Source organism: Palaemon carinicauda, chromosome 21, assembly GCF_036898095.1.
Source record: "Palaemon carinicauda isolate YSFRI2023 chromosome 21, ASM3689809v2, whole genome shotgun sequence".
Lineage (NCBI taxonomy): Eukaryota > Metazoa > Arthropoda > Malacostraca > Decapoda > Palaemonidae > Palaemon > Palaemon carinicauda.
This window is the reverse complement of record NC_090745.1, coordinates 81,223,708-81,241,912: the sequence shown is the minus strand read 5'-3', so window position 1 is coordinate 81,241,912 and position 18,205 is coordinate 81,223,708. Positions and strand designations below refer to the sequence as shown.

At 39.3% G+C, this 18,205-nt stretch overlaps 1 protein-coding gene across 1 annotated transcript in view; it reads left to right on the top strand.

Moving 5' to 3' along the window:
- The window catches only part of LOC137615007 (tafazzin-like), a 96,897-nt gene extending 83,747 nt beyond the window's left edge, over positions 1–13,150 (top strand). The window contains exons 4-5 of the mRNA XM_068344641.1: positions 12,759–12,907; positions 13,127–13,150. Of these exons, the coding sequence (XP_068200742.1) occupies positions 12,759–12,907; positions 13,127–13,150 (173 nt within the window). The remainder of the gene's footprint in view (positions 1–12,758; positions 12,908–13,126) is intronic.
- The last annotated feature ends 5,055 nt before the right edge of the window (positions 13,151–18,205 follow it).

Genomic DNA, 18,205 nt, shown 5'->3' with positions numbered 1-18,205 from the left:
TAAAGGTAGAGGGTCATGTAGAGGTTCCTCTAGACGTCCCTCGAGAGGAAGTGGGGGTAGGGGAGGACGTGGTCAAGGAGGTAAGCCCTCTGGACACCAGAAGCAATGAGATGCTTCCAGTAGGAGGAAGACTCCGACTATTCCGGAATCGCTGGACCTTCGATCCTAGGGCCCACAGCCTAATAAAAAACGGACTAGGTTGGAGCTGGAAGACAGCTCCACCATCATTTCCTCATTTCTTCCAACACTCCACCCATGTTCTGGAAGAATATACCCAAGAAGTTTAAAGCAAACGGGTAATAAGGAGGAAAACGTCCATCAAGTGTCAAGGAAGCCTGTTTTTTGTTCCCAAGAAGGACTCATACAAACTCAGAGTCATTCTGGATTTGTCGCCACTCAAGTTCATAGAAAACAACAAGTTCAGGATGCTGACCCTTCAACACATAAGGACCCTATTGCTTAAAAGGGCATACACAGTCTCCATAGACATGGCAGATGCCTATTGGCATATTCCGATCAATCGCCAACTCTCCTCCTACCTAGGATTCAGGCTACAAAAAAGAAAGTACGCTTTCAGAGCCATGCCCTTCGGACTAAACATAGCCCCAAGGATCTTCACGAAGCTTGCAGATGCAGTTGTTCAACAACTACGCCTAGAAGGTGTCCAGGTGATAACCTACCTGAACGATTGGCTGGTGTGGGCAGCATCCGAGACGAAATGCATGCAAGCATCCAAGAAAGTGATCTGGTTCCTGGAACATCTGGGATTCAAGATCAACACCAAAAAGTGTCGACTATATCCAGCTCAGAAGTTTCAATGGCTAGGTATACATTGGAACTTACAGTCACACTGCCTCTCCATTCCATTAAAGAAGAGGAGAGAGATAGCGGGATCTGTCAAGAGACTACTAAAATCCGACAGGATATCAAGACGCCAACAGGAGAGAGTGCTGGGCTCCTTTCAGTTTGCATCAGTGATAGACCCAGTGCTAAGAGCGCAGTTAGAAGATGCATCAGGAGTCTGGAGAAAATACACATCAAATGCTCGAAGAGATCTAATAATACCAATGCCGATCCGACTACGATCACTTCTCCAGCCATGGTCGGAGGCCAAGAACCTGAAGAGGTCAGTGCCTCTGCAACCGCCTCCACCCTCGGTCATCATCCACACGGACGTATCATTGGAAGGATGGGGAGGTCACTCTCATCAACGGAAAGTTCAGGGATCTTGGTCCTCTCTATTCAAGACCTTCCACATCATCATTTTGGAGGCCATGGCAGTCTTCCTCACATTGAAGAAATTGTCCCCTCGCCCTTCAGTCTGTGGAGGATTAATTTTATTTTAATTTATTTTTTTTTTGCCAAATCAAGAGAGAGAGAGAGAGTGAGTGAGTGAGTGAGTGGGTGTTTATTTACTTAAGTTTTGTCAAACCGCAAGAGAGAGAAAGTGTTTATTTGCTTAGTTTTGTCAGAGAGAGAGAGAGAGAGAGAGAATTTAATGTGCTTTAGTTTTGTTAGATCGCGCGTGCGCGAGAGAATGTGTGTATGTGCGTTTGTGTGTGCGTGTTTTGTGTGTCCGCGGTGCGCGCCGAAGAAAAAGGGTAATTAGCGAATAATTGTTTGAAGTTGGAAAGATTGTTGGTATATTTGAGGTTGTTTGTTTACATTTTTTAGCTAGGATAGGCGGTGATGAATGTCTTGGGTGAAAGCATTAGATCTTGGACGATAGAAGGAGTCGGTTCTGCATTTTTTTTTGTTCTTCGGAAGCCGGCTGTTTAGTGTTTTTATGTTCTGAGTAAGTACTGTTTTTATTTATTTTTGTTAGGCGCGTTCATGAGTGATAGAAAGTTTATTGTTTATCTTTAATTATAGTGCGATAGTTAAGTTAGTTAGGAGTGTTCATAAGTGTTTTTCTTTTTTATTTTGGCAGGCCGCGATTCCTCCTTTGGAGAGTTATATTTGAATGCCGATCTTTAGTTGACGACCTGGCCTGTATTAGATTGTTTTAAGACTGCTCTTGGATTACGCAACCGTTGATGACCTGGACTACGATTAGGATTACGATTTGATTGCACTGAACGATTTCCTTGATTTTGATGCCATAATGACCCAGCCCGTTTGAAGGATTTTCCGTTTGGATTACTGTTTATAAAGATTGTGTATGATGACGATGATGATGATACTGACACCTGTGACTCAAGGAGTTGAGGCCGTTATGGCAAATTAAGAACTCTTCGGTTACCATAAACTGTAGTGGTAGTTTGCCGTGAAAGGACAGTTCGGCTTGTGTGTGGCGACAGTGTTGGTGTCGTAATATATATAAACACATATTTTGAGCTGGTGTGCGGTTTAGTATTAAGTTTGTTAGGGTTTTTTTATTTGAATGGTGATACGGTTTTTTTTGGTATATTTATGAATTTAATGATTTTTACGTGTAATTATTTTGGTTGTTGGTGGTTTATATGTTAAGCTTATTTTGAATGCAGAATTTTTTTGCTTTTGGTTGCGGTGAATATAATTTTAAGGCTATGTTTTGTTTTCATTTTCCTTCTGTCCAAGAGTCCAGTTTGAAGTAGAGTCAGGGGAAAGTTTGTATTGTGGGATATTGAGAAAGTAGGAGTGATCAAGAGTGTGGGGGTTTGTGGTTTGTTTACATCCCGCTACACAGTCCACATAAGACTGATTCTGGACAGCAAGGTGATAATGAGATGCCTGAATCGTCAAGGCTCGAGATCCCCTCAACTCAACCAAGTAATGTTGGCCATCTTCCGCTTAGCAGAAAAGAAGAGATGGCACTTATCAGCAGTTCACCTCCAAGGGTTCCGCAATGCCACGGCGGACGTTCTATCCAGACTAACGCCTATGGAGCCAGAATGGTCCCTTGACGCAAGATCATTCTCCTTCCTCTTACATCAAGTCCCGGAACTGTAGATCGACCTCTTCGCGACGAGCGACAACAAGAAACTTCCTCGGTGTGTGGCCCCATACGAGGACCCTCTAGCGGAAGCAGTGGACATCATGTCCCCCGACTGGAACAGATGGACCAGGATTTATCTGTTCCCTCCAACCTACCTGCTGATGAAGGTCGTCAACAAGTTGAGATCTTTTCAAGGAACAGCAGCCCTAGTGGCTCCCAAGCGGCCCTGGAGCAACTGGTTCCCTCTAGTATTGGAATTGCAGCCGAGGCTGATTCCTTTGCCTGACCCAGTTCTGACTCAACAAGTACAGAAGTCGACTGTCTTCGCTTCATTACAGAAAATTCAAGACCTTCATCTCATGATTTTCTCTCCTTAGCAGTAAGGAAAAGGTTTGGGATCTCGAAAGAAAGTATAGACTTCTTAGAGGAATATAAGTCTAAATCTACCAGAAGGCAATATGAGTCATCTTGGAAGAAGTGGGTTGCTTTTGTCAAGGCAAGAAAACCAAAAGAAATCTCAACAGATTTCTGTTTATCTTTCTTTATTCATCTTCATGAACAAGGTTTAGCAGCCAACACGATAACTACGTGTAAATCTGCCTTGATTAGACCCTTGCTCTACGCATTCCAAGTAGACTTTTCTAATGAAATCTTTAACAAGGTCCCAAAGGCCTGCATTAGGCTTAGGCCTGCAGCTCCTCCAAAGCCCATTTCATGGTCCTTGGATAAGGTACTACACTTTGCCTCGATATTGGACAACGAGAATTGCTCTCTGAAAGATTTGACTCAAAAAGTTATATTCTTGTTTGCCCTAGCCTCAGGGGCTAGAGTTAGTGAAATAGTGGCCCTTTCTTGGGAAGAGGGCCATATCCAGTTTACTGAAATGGGAGAATTGAATCTCTTCCCTGACCCAACGTTTCTTGCCAAGAACGAGCTACCCACCAAGAGGTGGGATCCCTGGAGAATCTGCCCTCTGAAGGAAGATATCTCGTTGTGTCCAGTGGAGTGTCTAAGAGTGTCTAAAGGTCTATCTTCGTAGAACTTCAGACTTTAGGGGAGGACAGCTCTTTAAAGGAGAAACACCGGGCTCAAATTTATCCCTGAAACACCTAAGGGCGAAGATCACCTAATTTATTCGCAGAGCGGATCTTGACAGTACACCCGCAGGTCATGATCCTAGAAAAATTGCTTCGTCGTTAAATTTTTTCCAATACATGGATTTCGAGCGTCTTCGCTCGTATACGGGATGGAAGTCACCCAGAGTGTTTTTCAAGCATTACGCAAAGCAAGTGCAAGAATTAAAGAGATATGTGGTGGCGGCAGGTAGTGTACTATAACCTGTCGCTTAGTGCTGTGAGGAACAGTAAATTAATTGGAACTATTATTCTATAGGGTGTACATGTTGGCACATTATAGTGCAACATGGTAAGTGAAATGTCATCAAGGTGACATTATGGACTGTTCCAGTGTCCAAAGGTGAAGAAACATAGATTTAACACTAGTGCCATGTGTTTTCTACACAAGTGTATATAGACAGACTTGCTCAGAGAAGTATTAGAAAATTATTGAATTTTCAATTGAGTGGCATGAACTTGTTTTCAGGGTAAAACAAGTATTTCTGATCTAATCTGTTTTCTATGTTTACAAGAGTTTATTCGCTTGCATTTTCTATGTTATTATTAAATGTATGCTGAATTACTATTTATTGATTGCCAATAAATGTCTGCACAGCGGACAGTCTGTAAGATAAAAGATACATGAGTATCCTAAAGGAAAGCAATTAGGGGCCAGAGGTCCCAGTGCTTAAATATTATAAAAGTTGATATCATGGTGATTAAGTTGAATATATATAGCTATAATTATCCTGAATGGAAGCAAATGAAGGGCACGGGGCCCGAATGCTGTAACTCTATATATATATATATCCAACCCATGATAAAACTATTCATATAAATGCCTTAAATATATTGAATGAGGGCAAATAGGGGACCCCGGGGGGTTATAAGTCATATATCAAATAAATGATAAAAACTATTCATATATAAATGCCTTAATAATTGAATGAAGGCAAAATAGGGGACCTCCCGGGGGCCCCGGTGTTTAAAAAATCAAATAACAGCTTTACTTGATTGTAATATTATTAAATTAAATTAATAAATTAAATTAAGTCAGACCGTAATCGTGATCATATCATGGAAGGCAAGGTCGAGAACTAGGATCGTATATAATAGATAAACGTGACTGAAATATAAAGGGAATCCAAGTAATAATGCATAACGTTGGTTCCGGGGCTCAACTAAATAACTCAACCGAATGGTAATGAATAAAAGCTACTCCCGGGGATCCCGTAATGAAAGTCTTTAAACATATATATATATATCTATGAGGTCCGTGAGGTGCGTGACAGAGGGGGGAAAGGGATCTTAAAAGGGTCCGTGACGTGCGGGACCAAGAGGGAGAAGCCCATACACAACTTAATAAATAAATAACATAACAAGGTACCACGGAACGAGCCGAAAACTTCCCGCCGATCGTCGGCCAAACGAGCGACGGAAAGAAAACGACTACGACTGGGTAGAGTAGTGGAAGGAAAAGTAATGTACGTTAATGTATAATAATAGAATGCCTCACAGATCAACGGGAACCGCACGAGCAAAGCGGATGCCCCCGGGAGGAGTACATAGCGCTCTAAGATATCGGCGGGAGGAGGCTAGGAGTGGGTTGGCTCCGGGACGATATCAGGTATACCAACCTGCCAGACCCACGAGTGATATGATCACGTGGAAAGACTAAAACACTATAAAAAACATAACACATGGTAAATAAGAGAGGAAGGCATGCTGGATGATAATGATAATAATAAAATTAGCTATAAATCAGTCGTAAAACAAACGAGGGCGCGAACAAGAGACAGGAAAAACCAAGCCTGACGGCGCTAGGAGTAGGCAGGGCTACCAACAGAACACAGGGTCAGTGAAGTGCTAACAAAATGAAAACTAAAATGTAATATCTGACTCATGAAAGCCCCTCGAACTAATGCAAGCATACGAATGATGTTAAAATGATAAGCGAGTCCGTGGCGTGCGAACGTAAATAAGCCAAGAGATGATATGTGGAAAAGAACGCCGATGGCGATCAGGCATGCCAACCTCCAAAAATACGCACATGAATATGAAATAACTGTTAACATAAAACAGGACAATATAAAATTGATACGGTGTGTGAACCGTGACAATCCATAAAGTTTATAACGAGAAACAATCAGTATGGAGGACTTATTGAAAATCGTTAAGAACGAACGAGAGAGAGAGATAGAGGAAGGAGCCGATCCCGAGAGAGACCCAGCAAGGTCGTGAATAATAAGCTGAATAATATAAACAAAAATGGGCAAGGCCCCCTCCAAAATCTCAAAACTCATAGATCTGGTACTTAACTTAGATGTAGTGACAGTGGAGTCGGACATCTTGAGGTAAATCCAGAGAAAAACCAGCGAAATTCACACACAAGACAAAATACGGTTATCAAACTGCGTGCTAATAAAGGAGTGACGTCACTGGCGTGGGATTGCTAGTAGTAGTACGATGTTGAACGGCACCTCGCTGTTCGGGGATTTTAACAGGAGATATCTAAATGGTGCGAGGCCTCTGGTTGTAAATTATCACGCCCCAGTATTATATCGACACCTTATACAGATGAGCGAGCTGGGTTCAACCTGGCATTCCCATGCAATTTTTTCTCTGGTAATATATAGCAGTTACAGTATATACCTTAGAAATGGTGCTAAAGGAGCATTTCACTGGGCGGCACGGGTCTCCCGCCCAGAAATAGATTTTTCCTACGTCAAAATCCCTTGATTGTTTTTTTGCGTCTTATTTCACCCCAAACATATATAGATAAAGTTATGTATGAGCATTACTTTTTTATTCCTTATCATTCGGCATAATAACGTTGAACAACTGTTGGAACTTTTTTCCTGAATGTATACAAACCTTTTCTGCCCATGCTTACCTTGTTTTGATATGGATATAAACTTATCCGTTGTGGTATACAGCTGAGCTGATATACCTTAGATGCTAGGGTGGCTTATGTGAACCTTGGTTTGCTTTGAAAATACAAACTTTGGCTAAAGGCATACAGTGAGACCTGTATGCCCCTTTTGTTGCTAGGTTGGTCATATGAAATATGCAAACTTCGAGACTTTTTCCCGAGTCTAGGATGACTCTTCCCTGTAGGGGGCAGGAAGCACTAACATAGTTCATGATTAGAAGCAATGACGTATAACGGTAACGTCATACAGTAGGTCTCTAAGGTCTAAATGACCAAGGAAATATTGTCTTGAGGCAAGGCACGATTGGAAAATCCACAGATACATTAATGCTCTGGTAAACTTCCACCAGGACGACATGGCCTGAGTCCCAAAAACGGATTTTAAGCGAAGCGAAAAATCTATTTTTGGGTGAGATAGCCATGTCGTCCTGATGGACCCGCCCTCCTTTCTTTGAAAGGCCTTGGCAGGATCCCTCCCAATAATACTGTATCTGACCTCCAAGCAAAGTGAGCTGAAGCCCAGGTGTGTGTGAAGGGGGGTGGGGTAATAAACCCTCGTTAAGATTTTAATGGCTCGTCATTTCAACTACGCCAAAAGTAATAACCCCTATTAAATAGCTAAGGTTTTTATAGTTAGGAAAAATACAAATTACCTACGAATTTGTCATACTATGCTTAATTTCATATGATATAATGTGAGCTACAAAACAGGTTTACAGAATAGGCTATACTCACTGCACAGCATAAAATTTATGTTTTTATTACTATTTACATACTTAGTGACATAAGGTACAAAACATGAATCGTAGTGCTGATATCCCATATATGAAAGAAGGGATATCGGGGAAAATAGATAGATATTAGGTGAGGAACAGGAATGTGGGAAAATACTAAGCAAAATATTATGAAGAGAGACAATGCAAGACTATTTAAACTGAAAGGAATAGACCAAACTATATTACGAAAAAAAAAAAACTGCGTCTATGACAGTCAGAAGGTATTGTTTTCCCGCCAGGTCGCTGCAGGCTGTTCTTTTGCTTCCCTATAAGTTTTCACAAATATCGGGTTTTATTAATTCCAGGTTTTTGGTAAACTCTGGTATTCAAAGAAAGTTTATAATAACATGTGTAACTTATGCTGAGTGTAATTTATCCCAATTTGTGATAGAATATGTGAACAATTCGGTGGATTGTGTTATTAAATTTAGACTTACCATTACAATACTTTATAATATATTTATCCTTTCACATTGTTTATTGACAAAACATATATCTGGTGGAGAAATATAGGCTAGTAAATAAGTTTTGATTCACATTGCTTGGTAATTATTTGAGAACAATGAATGTGTTCGGACAAAAATACTTCCGTCCAATCAGGTATTAGGAACCTTCCCGAGCTAAAAGGGCACCCCTGTGAGTCGGTGCAAATATGCACCGCCAAAAAAAAATAGACTATAGTGGTAGCTGTTCAGCAGATTATGTAGTGTACCTAAACACTAACTGGAAAAGAAACATCGTATCTAAGATAATGGCCATGAATAATTTTTGGCTAAGAATAAGAATGTCGGGCCTTTTTTTCCTCTTTTCTCTCCTTCCTTGGGGTGCAACTGTTGTGCCATTACAGTTTTCATTTGAATGAACCTTGAGTAACTACTATATAAATAGATAGAAGCATTTTCCCCGTCTTCCTTACAAGGGGTGGTGGATAGAAATCTAAATTCATCACTTTTAATAGCAATACATTCCAGACTGTAAATTCTGGTAAGGATATACAGTAGGTTCCTCTATGACTTTTCCCTGTTTGCACTAGCAATTAATGGGATATCCTCAGTCATTCCTCGGGATGTTCTCTCAACACTATTTGTGGATGATCTCTCCATATCATTTGCTGGAGCAAGAATGGCAATGGTTGAGAGAAAACTAAAACTCGCAATGGACAAAATTATTCAGTGGGCTTATATGAATGGGTTTAAGTTTTCAACCAGCAAAACTACTATTGTACATTTCTGTCGTATCCGGGGAGTATATCCAGACCCGGATATATACATGGAAGGTCAACGAATCCCATGTGTAGGTGAAGCCAAAATTTTAGGATTGAATTTCGATTGTAGGTTGACATGGGTTCCACACTTGAAGGCGTTAAAAGCTAAAAGTCTTGAGGCTCTGAATCTTTTAAAAGTATTGTCCCATACATGATGGGGAGAAGACCGTAAAACTTTTAAAATTATACAAGGCCTTAATTTTTTCCAAAATTAGTTATGGGTATGAAATATACTCCTCAGCCACCACAAGCTGATTAGAGATATTAGATTCAATACATCATGCTGGTATAAGATTGTCCACAGGAGCATTTAGAACCTCACCTATCCCAAGTCTCCTTGTTGATGCTGGAGAGTTACCTCTAGACCATTACGGCATGTCTTCCCAACACTAGCTTTTCGGACTGCAAGCCTTGTAAGGAACTCAATATACTTTGAGTTGCACCCAGAATCTCCTCAACCTTATGGCTTTCGAGTTGAACAGTTACTAAACAGTCTTGATAAAATTAGAGGTAAGGTACTTCCATTTAAGATACCATCGACCCCTCCGTGGAATTTACCAGGGATATCTTTCTGTAAATATTTTATTGGTATGAAAAATAAACATGACTGAATTAGAAGCTAGGTCTCTTTTTATGGAACTTGTTGAACATAGGGAATCAACTTTTATATATACCGATGGCTCCAAATCCGATGCTGGCGTTGGATTTGGAGTATATAGTAGTTCTTTTAACTGTAGAGGGGCACTTCTAATATCTTCCATATTTACTGCTGAATTATATGGCATACTAACGGCTATTGAGAAAAAAGCATTAAAATATGAGGGTAATTTTACCATTTATAGTGATTCAAGAAGTGTCCTTCAAGCTTTAGAAGGTTTTAATTCTAGTATCCCTTTAGTTTTAAAGGTTTTAGAGTGGCTTTTGATTATTGGCCTAAAAGGTATAACAGTTCGATTTTGCTGGGTTCCGGCACACTTAGGTGTGTCTGGAAATGAAGAGGCAGATTCACTTGCAAAGAGTGCTGGAGTCGAGTTGCTACCAAGAAGGTCTCCCAATCTTTGTAATGATTTTTTACCAGCAATTAAGAATTCTATTTATAACAATTGGCAACAGCATTGGGATAGTTTAAGCGGAAATAAAATGAGAGGAATATTGATTGGTATATCTCCTTGGAGGTACAGTATAATGGGATGCCCCAAAAATGGGAGACTACTCTTTGTCGTCTCCGCATTGGTCACACTCGGCTGACACATGAGTTTCTGCTGGCTGGCCAACACCAACCATATTGTGACGACTGTTTGATACCCTTGACAGTGAGGCACTTATAGCACTGAAAGAAATAGATATCTGTTTAAGGCTCGTGGTGAAGATGGCAGGTTCATCCTTACCAAGATCCTTGGACATGATGTGTCATACAATGCTAGTGGCATTTTTAAATTGATATCAGAAGCATGTCTTCTTAATGCTGTTTAACTTTTATAACATATTTACTTCTCTGGTTTTAATTGAATATTCTTTTAATCTTTATTTATAATAAACGATATCGGCGTCAATGACCTTCGATGTCCGGATACCAGAGAACTTCAAATCAATCAATCCGTGACTGTTCCCTAACAGAAACATAACCTACCACCCGATAATATTTTCTATGGTTATTAGTAGTCTGATTAGAGTCAACATTCTTACACCTCTTCAGGTCCAAGTGTCATGACCTCTTGAGATTTTAAACCGGCTATTTTTGTTATAAGAATTTACTTCCTCCATAGGATAGGTCTCCTACTAAGGGACAGCAGTTTGTATCCATGTAGGAACAAATCACAAAATTTAAGAAGTAATTTGAATTTTTCCTAAGTATACAAACTTGAGTCCTTTATGTTATATTTCTCGCCTTATCATCCCCTGCAAATCATAGGCGAAAGTCATCTACTCGGCTGGGGGCCTTTCCCGCCAACCATTAGTAACTACCGATACCTTGTTATGAATTTTAAAAGCTGAACTCCGTCTAGCTGAAGTCATACAGTACTCCTATTAAAGGACTCAGATTTGTATACTGTAGTTAAGAAAAATATGAATTACCTAAAAAAATTTGATGTTTTCTGTACAGTATTGTATACAGTAGTATTATGAAAGTATGTTAGAACATGTGATATATGAACAGGTAGATAATATATTTAATAAATGAAATATTGTAATTGGATTTTTTACATAGTATTTGGTAGGGGTTTGATCTTACATTGTCATTAACAAGATAGTTAATGCACATGTTTTATTTACGAATTGTTGTATGCTATAGTTTTTGTAAAAATTTTTAATTTTGTTTATGATATCAGTCCTATGCATAGCATAAATGAATTGTTAGTAATATTGAGGAAAGCCCCTTTCCTTACACTGTACTGTATAAGGATTTGTATTTTAGCATAGTAATGTTTTGTATCACAGTACCATTGTTGTAGAATGTTTAATACTAACTACTTTATCTTTTGTAAGGAAGATTACTTCCTAGCATATCCTGATGGTATTTACTTTGAACATATTTGTATTCTTGAGCAGGGAGTCCATCATATTCACTAGTACTTTTTTCTTGCCCTTTACTAGTCTCTGTGTTACAAAATATCAATTGGCATTAATGAAAGGCAAAAAAAAGGCTATTGTTAAAATTAAGATATGATTTGAAATCTTGGGAAGAATTTCAGTTAAGAAGAAGCCAAGTAATACATGATAACATTTCAATTTACAGTATTGTACTGAAAAGGCAATAAGTCACTATCAATATTCTATCTAAAGTTTTTGAATGTATATACATTGTTACTAAAATATATTCACCAATATCTTTCAAGATATCTTTTAAAAAGGCTTGTAGTGAAAAGATGGAGGACGATTGCATTATGGCAGAGTGAAAGACTCTGAAGGAACTGTAATATTATACTGGATTATAAGGTTTTTGTACACTATTATATATCTTTTGGTACCAAAAAGCATGCTCGCACCATTTGTCAATTTCATATCACCGCCTGAACTTAGCTCTTCGTTTTCTCATGGCTATGAATTTGTTCTTTGAAAATGCAGTATCCCTGTATTTATTGTAATAGTAACATTAGTCATATTCGAGTGACAATGTCATCAGTGCCGCACGCCATTTTTGTTGCAGACCTATTTTGAGAAGTTCTAGTCCCCACTTTAGTTATATTAAAGTCTGTTTCCCTGTGTAGATTCCAAACTTTCATAAAAGTGATATGCTTAGCCTTTTTTGGAATTGAAGATTCAATAAACAAGACCTCACTAAGGAATTACAGGTGCTAGTTTATTAATTATTTAAAATGCAATGCAAAAGCAAAATGACAGTTCATTTATAAGTTTAAATTTCTAAATTTTATTCAAACTCAGAAAATAAAATTTAAGAATGAAGTGGACATGAGCAAAGAACAGATGCAGTATATAGTGGAATATATGCAACCTGCTACAGTATTTTGTTCTAATTGGCACATTGTCATTGTACAAAAACTCTACGGAAATGTATTGTTTTATTCATCATTATGCAACTGTCTTTTATCATCAGGGAAAAGGATTTGCTAGAATAACATTAATGGGTATATGCACAGTTGAGCAGGTGTTTTGGCAGTGAAGCTGGATATATTATTGCTAAAATTATTGCAATTTGATATTTGCCCTTAAGAAAATTCCAAATCTGGGTATCCATATTGATTTGGCCTTATAGGTAATGTTCAATAATTTACTGAAATTTTTTGATTTGTAGGTATCTTAAGATTACGGGAATTATGGAATGCAAAGAAATTACGGTGGTCTCCGGCAGCGCATGACATTGCATTCACAAAACGTTTTTATAACTGGTTTTTCAGTGCAGGAAGATGTGTTCCAATTATCAGAGGTATTGGTGTTTACCAGGTATGTTTTATTAATGGCAACAGCTAACTGAAGGTAGTTATGGAAGTGTTTATAACATAACAGATTTTCTACTGAATACTATTTTATGTATCAGTACACAATCTACATTTTTATCTATTTGCTATACAATAAGATACTCTTTTAGTAATCTATTTTAAATGACATTGGTGCAAAATCTGTTACATATCATCTGTTTATGTTTTATTATCCACAATTCAGGGTTTTCGTCATCCTGAAAACTGAACTTGGGTCTCTTGATTGTTTAGCCCTTACAGTGAACCCTCGTTTATCGCGGTAGATAGGTTCCAGACGCGGGCGCGATAGGTGAAAATCCGCGAAGTAGTGACATCATATTTACCTATTTATTTAACATGTATATTCGGACTTTTAAAACCTTCCCTTGTACGTAGTACTGTTAACAAACCACCCTTTAATGTACAGAACACTTAATGCATGTACTACAGCACCCTAAACTAAAACAGGCACAAATATTAAAGGCGATTTTATATCATGCGTTTCCTAAACACCTAAAAAGCACGATAAAAAATGGCAACCAATGTTTTGTTTACGTTCATCTCTGATCATAATGAAGAAACAAACTCATTTAGTGTACAGTACACATATATGTATAGGTTAGTTTTTGCATCGATTATATTGATTATACAGTACTGTATGTTGATTTGTTTATTACCAATATTTTAGTTTACGTATTTTTCTTAGGACTTCCAAATGAAATGTTTTTCTTTATGACGCCGCCTGAAACGACGGCGTGTACGCTCAGTAAACAACCACGCTCAGAACAAACAAGGCATTTAACGCGCATGATGATAGTGATAAATAATGATACAGTACATACAGTATTTACAGTAAAAGCATTTACAAAATATGTTACCTTACAAATATAAATTATACAGTATTGTACGTAGCAAAGCAGGAAAACAATTTATGAGAGAGAGAGAGAGAGAGAGAGAGAGAGAGAGAGAGAGAGAGAGAGAGAGAGAGAGAGAGAGAGAGAGATTGTTTTACGTACGTAAATGTAAATTTTAAACAAAAAAAATATGATAGGTTACAACATGTAGACTTTTAAAACCTTCCCTTTAACTTAATGCATACAGTACGTACATTACTAAACTATAAAACAGGCAGTAAGAATATTAAAGTAAAAAATAAAGATTGTTACTGTACTCACCACGAAAGAAGTTGAAGAAAAACTTGAATGGTGATGGCGATGAATTTGCTGCACAGTAGAAATGATGATGATGAAGCTGATGATGTGTTCTACTGTGCAGCCAATGATAGTATTTTACGTCTCTTCAGACGGAGGTGTCTTTTCCTGGGACACCTCTTCAACTTCTTCCTGGGAAACTTCAATTTCTTCCGAAGGCGTACTAGCAGGAGGAACTGGCTCTTTTTTGCGAGGCTGGAAGAACATTGTGATCGGAAGTTGTTGCCGCTGCTTCTTTTTTCGATCCAAGAGCATTTTGTAGGGAGTCATTATGTCATCAACCTTGTTGCAGAATTGCATCGAGCGAACCATATCCTCGTCCCACTCTTGCAACATTTCTTTCAACTCCTTCGCGTGGTTGCAGGCCTTGGCAAGCCGTTCTAATGTTAAGCCCGTTTCTTCGACATTTTCTTGGGTCTCTTCCTGGGTATCACTCTCTTCCTCACTTGCCGATTTCGTCAGGTCTTCGAGGTCTGCGTCAGTTAGGGGCTGGGAATGGCAGTCCAACAACTCGTCGACGTCTTCAGTCGTCATGTCGCCAAACCCGTCACCTCCAATTATGGCAGCCAACTGCACAGATTTCCGTATTGCAGAGTGTTGGATTTCCGACGGAGTAAATCCCTTGTCGTCGTAAACAATATCAGGCCACAACTTCTTCCAGCTCGCATTCACGGTTGCAGGTTTCATCTCTTGAAGTGCCTTCTGAATATTCTGCAGGCACGTGGCTATGGTGTACTGCCGCCAGTACGCCTTCAAGTTAAAATCTTCATCCTCGTCATCTTGGGCAGCATCCACACACGCAACGAGGTCCGCCAAGGTATTCTTCGTGTAGAGGGCCTTGAACGCCCTGATAACCCCCTGGTCCATCGGTTGAATTAATGACGTGGTGTTGGGTGGCAGGAACTCAACCTGAATGCCCTCATGCGACAGGTCAGTTGCGTGTCCACCAGCGTTATCCATAAGGAGAAGGATCTTGAATGGCAAGCCCTTCTCTAAGAGATATTTACTGACTTGCGGGATAAAACACTGGTGGAACCAGTTGGAGGTCAGCATCTTTGTAATCCATGCTTTTTGATTATGCATCCAGTACACGGGAAGGAGATTCTTATTTTTATTTTTCAAAGCGCGAGGATTTTTCGACTTATAAATAACCCCCGGCTTTAACAAAAATCCAGCAGCATTGCCACACATCACGAGGGTAACGCGATCCTTGAATGCTTTAAAGCCAGAGGCTTTGGCTTCCTCTTTGAACAGGAAAGTTCGCGACGGCATTCTCTTCCAAAACAAGCCAGTCTCATCTATATTAAAGACTTGTTCCGGCTTGTATCCACCTTCGGCGATAATATTCTTGAACGTCTGGTTCACGTAAGTTTCAGCAGCGGCAGTGTCAGCGGAAGCAGACTCCCCATGCAGGGAAACGCTTTTCAGGGCGAAGCGTTTCTGAAACTTCGCGAACCATCCTTTGCTTGCGGAAAAACGTTTCTGAGGCTGGGAATCAGTGGATGTCCCTGGTTGAGGATCATCTGCATCATCATCATCTTCAGCATGGTTGCCGTCGTCGTCTTTAGGTTCCTTTGCAGCAAAATTCTCATATAAACTCAAAGCCTTTGTTTGGATGGTGTTCGTATCCAACGCTATGTTCTTCTTCCGGCAGTCGGCAATCCACACAGCTAAAGCACCTTCCATGCGTACGATTGTTTTATTACGCGTTGTAACGACTCGCTTCGCTGATCTGCTAAAGGTGATTGCAGCCGTCTTTCTAATGTTCGCCTCGTCCTTTTTGATATAGCGAACGGTGGATTCGTTGATGCCAAAATGGCGGCCGGCGGCCGCGTAACTTCTACCATCTTTTAACATGTCGAGAAGCGTAACCTTCTCAGCTATCGTCATCATCCTTCGGTGGCGTTTAGGCTCACTACCAGCCTTAAGAGAAGCAGAACGCTTGGGAGCCATTACCGTAGGATTTACGTACAGTACTGTAACAAAAAGTTCAACTTAAAAAGGTCGCACACAGCACAGATTAAACTTCACAAACTTAAGAACGTCTACTCAGCGATACGCGGTAACAGAGAGTGAACGATCCAGCCCCGCGAGAACTTTGATGCTGCGGGTAGGAGATGCGGGCAAAACACCAATCACAGGCTAGATAACAAAACTTGAGTTTTGATTCGTCATCTATCAGCGCTTGAACCAATCACAACCCGTCTTACAGTACTATGATGCGTTGGTTACCTACTCATAGAAGATGCCCCGCGCATACTGAACGTACGTAGATTAAGTACAATACCGTAATAATAATAAATAATGATAATAATACTGTACAGTAATAATAATAATGATAATAATAATAACAATAATAATTTTATTAACAACAACAACAATAATAATAATAATAACAATAATAATAATACAGCTTTACGTACGCTATTTTACGCCTCTCTCTCTCTCTCTCTCTCTCTCTCTCTCTCTCTCTCTCTCTCTCTCTCTCTCTCTCTCTCTCTCTCGTACGCTTATTCGAAATGTGATTTTTGCAACAAAGAATATTATTGGATGCAGTACTGTACTACGTACGTATACATACAAAAGATTCATGGAAAAGAAGCACATCCATTACAGTACACACCATTCTAATATGGTATGACTGCATCTGATTTGCGTTTCATGTTCGATTTAATTTTACTACGTACTGTATACTGTACTGAATTATCGTATGATCACATTCTCTTTTCGTGTTTTATTTCTTTCTGTGCTGAATTATATATCATATGTAATGCAATGAACAATCAGTAAGAGCAGATATTACTAATTACAGTATTAATGGAATTACAGGTAACAAAATATCGTATTTGGGGGTCTTCAGATTTCGCGGTATTTTCGAATTTTTCGGAAAATCCGCGATATGTATATATATATGGGTTATGGAAAAACCCCGCGAAGTGGTGAATCCGCGATTGTCGAACCGCGAAGTAGCGAGGGTTCACTGTATACAGTACATGCAAATAGGAACCTTTCATTTTATAAAAGCCATACCTGTCATCTAAAGTGGTGACAGACCACAAACATCATAAATCTAAATGAGTTGCAAGTAATGTCTTGCTTGACATAGGTAGCAGTCATCATGTTTTACACTTGACTTTATATTTGTATGTAATTATTCTTATACCATGAATACATATTTGTGGTATCCAACATCTATAACACTTTCATTCTTTAATAAAGAACAAGCTTTGTGAAAAAAATAATCTTGAAACAACAAACTGTAAAGTTGGATTATGTAATTCTTAGTCTCAGTATGCTGAGAATGTAGGTCAACTCATCTTAAATAACAAGAATACAAATCCATATATTTTACATGCTATACTTTTGACACATGCCAGTCTGGTTATTTAAGATGAGTGATTGTAAGGATATTTCGCTCGTCCGTTAGCCCTCACTTTTCCTTTAGCCATGTTTAAATCAGTGTCTCAGTTCCTGTTGGGATCATGGAACTTTACTTTGGTTGTTATGCCTATTATGTTTTTATTTGGATATAATTATCATTTGTTCCGACACTAAATACAGATCTTTCGGTTTTTATTAGGGATATACTTATGGTGAAGCTGGAAGACTGGTCATAATACTTTTAGCTATCCTATTGCTAGTTAGGGGGTAGTACCCCCTACCCTGCTCACACCTGTGTTCTATTGTTACTTTTACTTTTGGCTTGATTTAGAGTGAACGTTTGTCTTTCTCTTCTGCCCAACCTTTTTTTCCTGGAATTTGACTAATTTGATCTTTTACTTTGATTGTTTCTCGCAAGTGTGAGTACTGTATTGCTGTTTTGGAACCGGTATAGTGGGGGTTTTCCTTGAGGGCAAAGAAACCTTTCTTACGATCTCTTCCCCATTGAGGTCAGGCAACCCTAAGGCTGGAGGACTCCACCGCTTCTTGTAGTGCAATGGCTAGGTTCGCTTCCGTAGGGAGCAGGGGAGTCATTTGACGAATGGATTCTCTTCACCATATGAAGTAGATGTTGCTCGGTCCCTGCCAGTTTGACGGTAGGAAGGCCACTTGCGGCTGACTCAGAGCTCGAC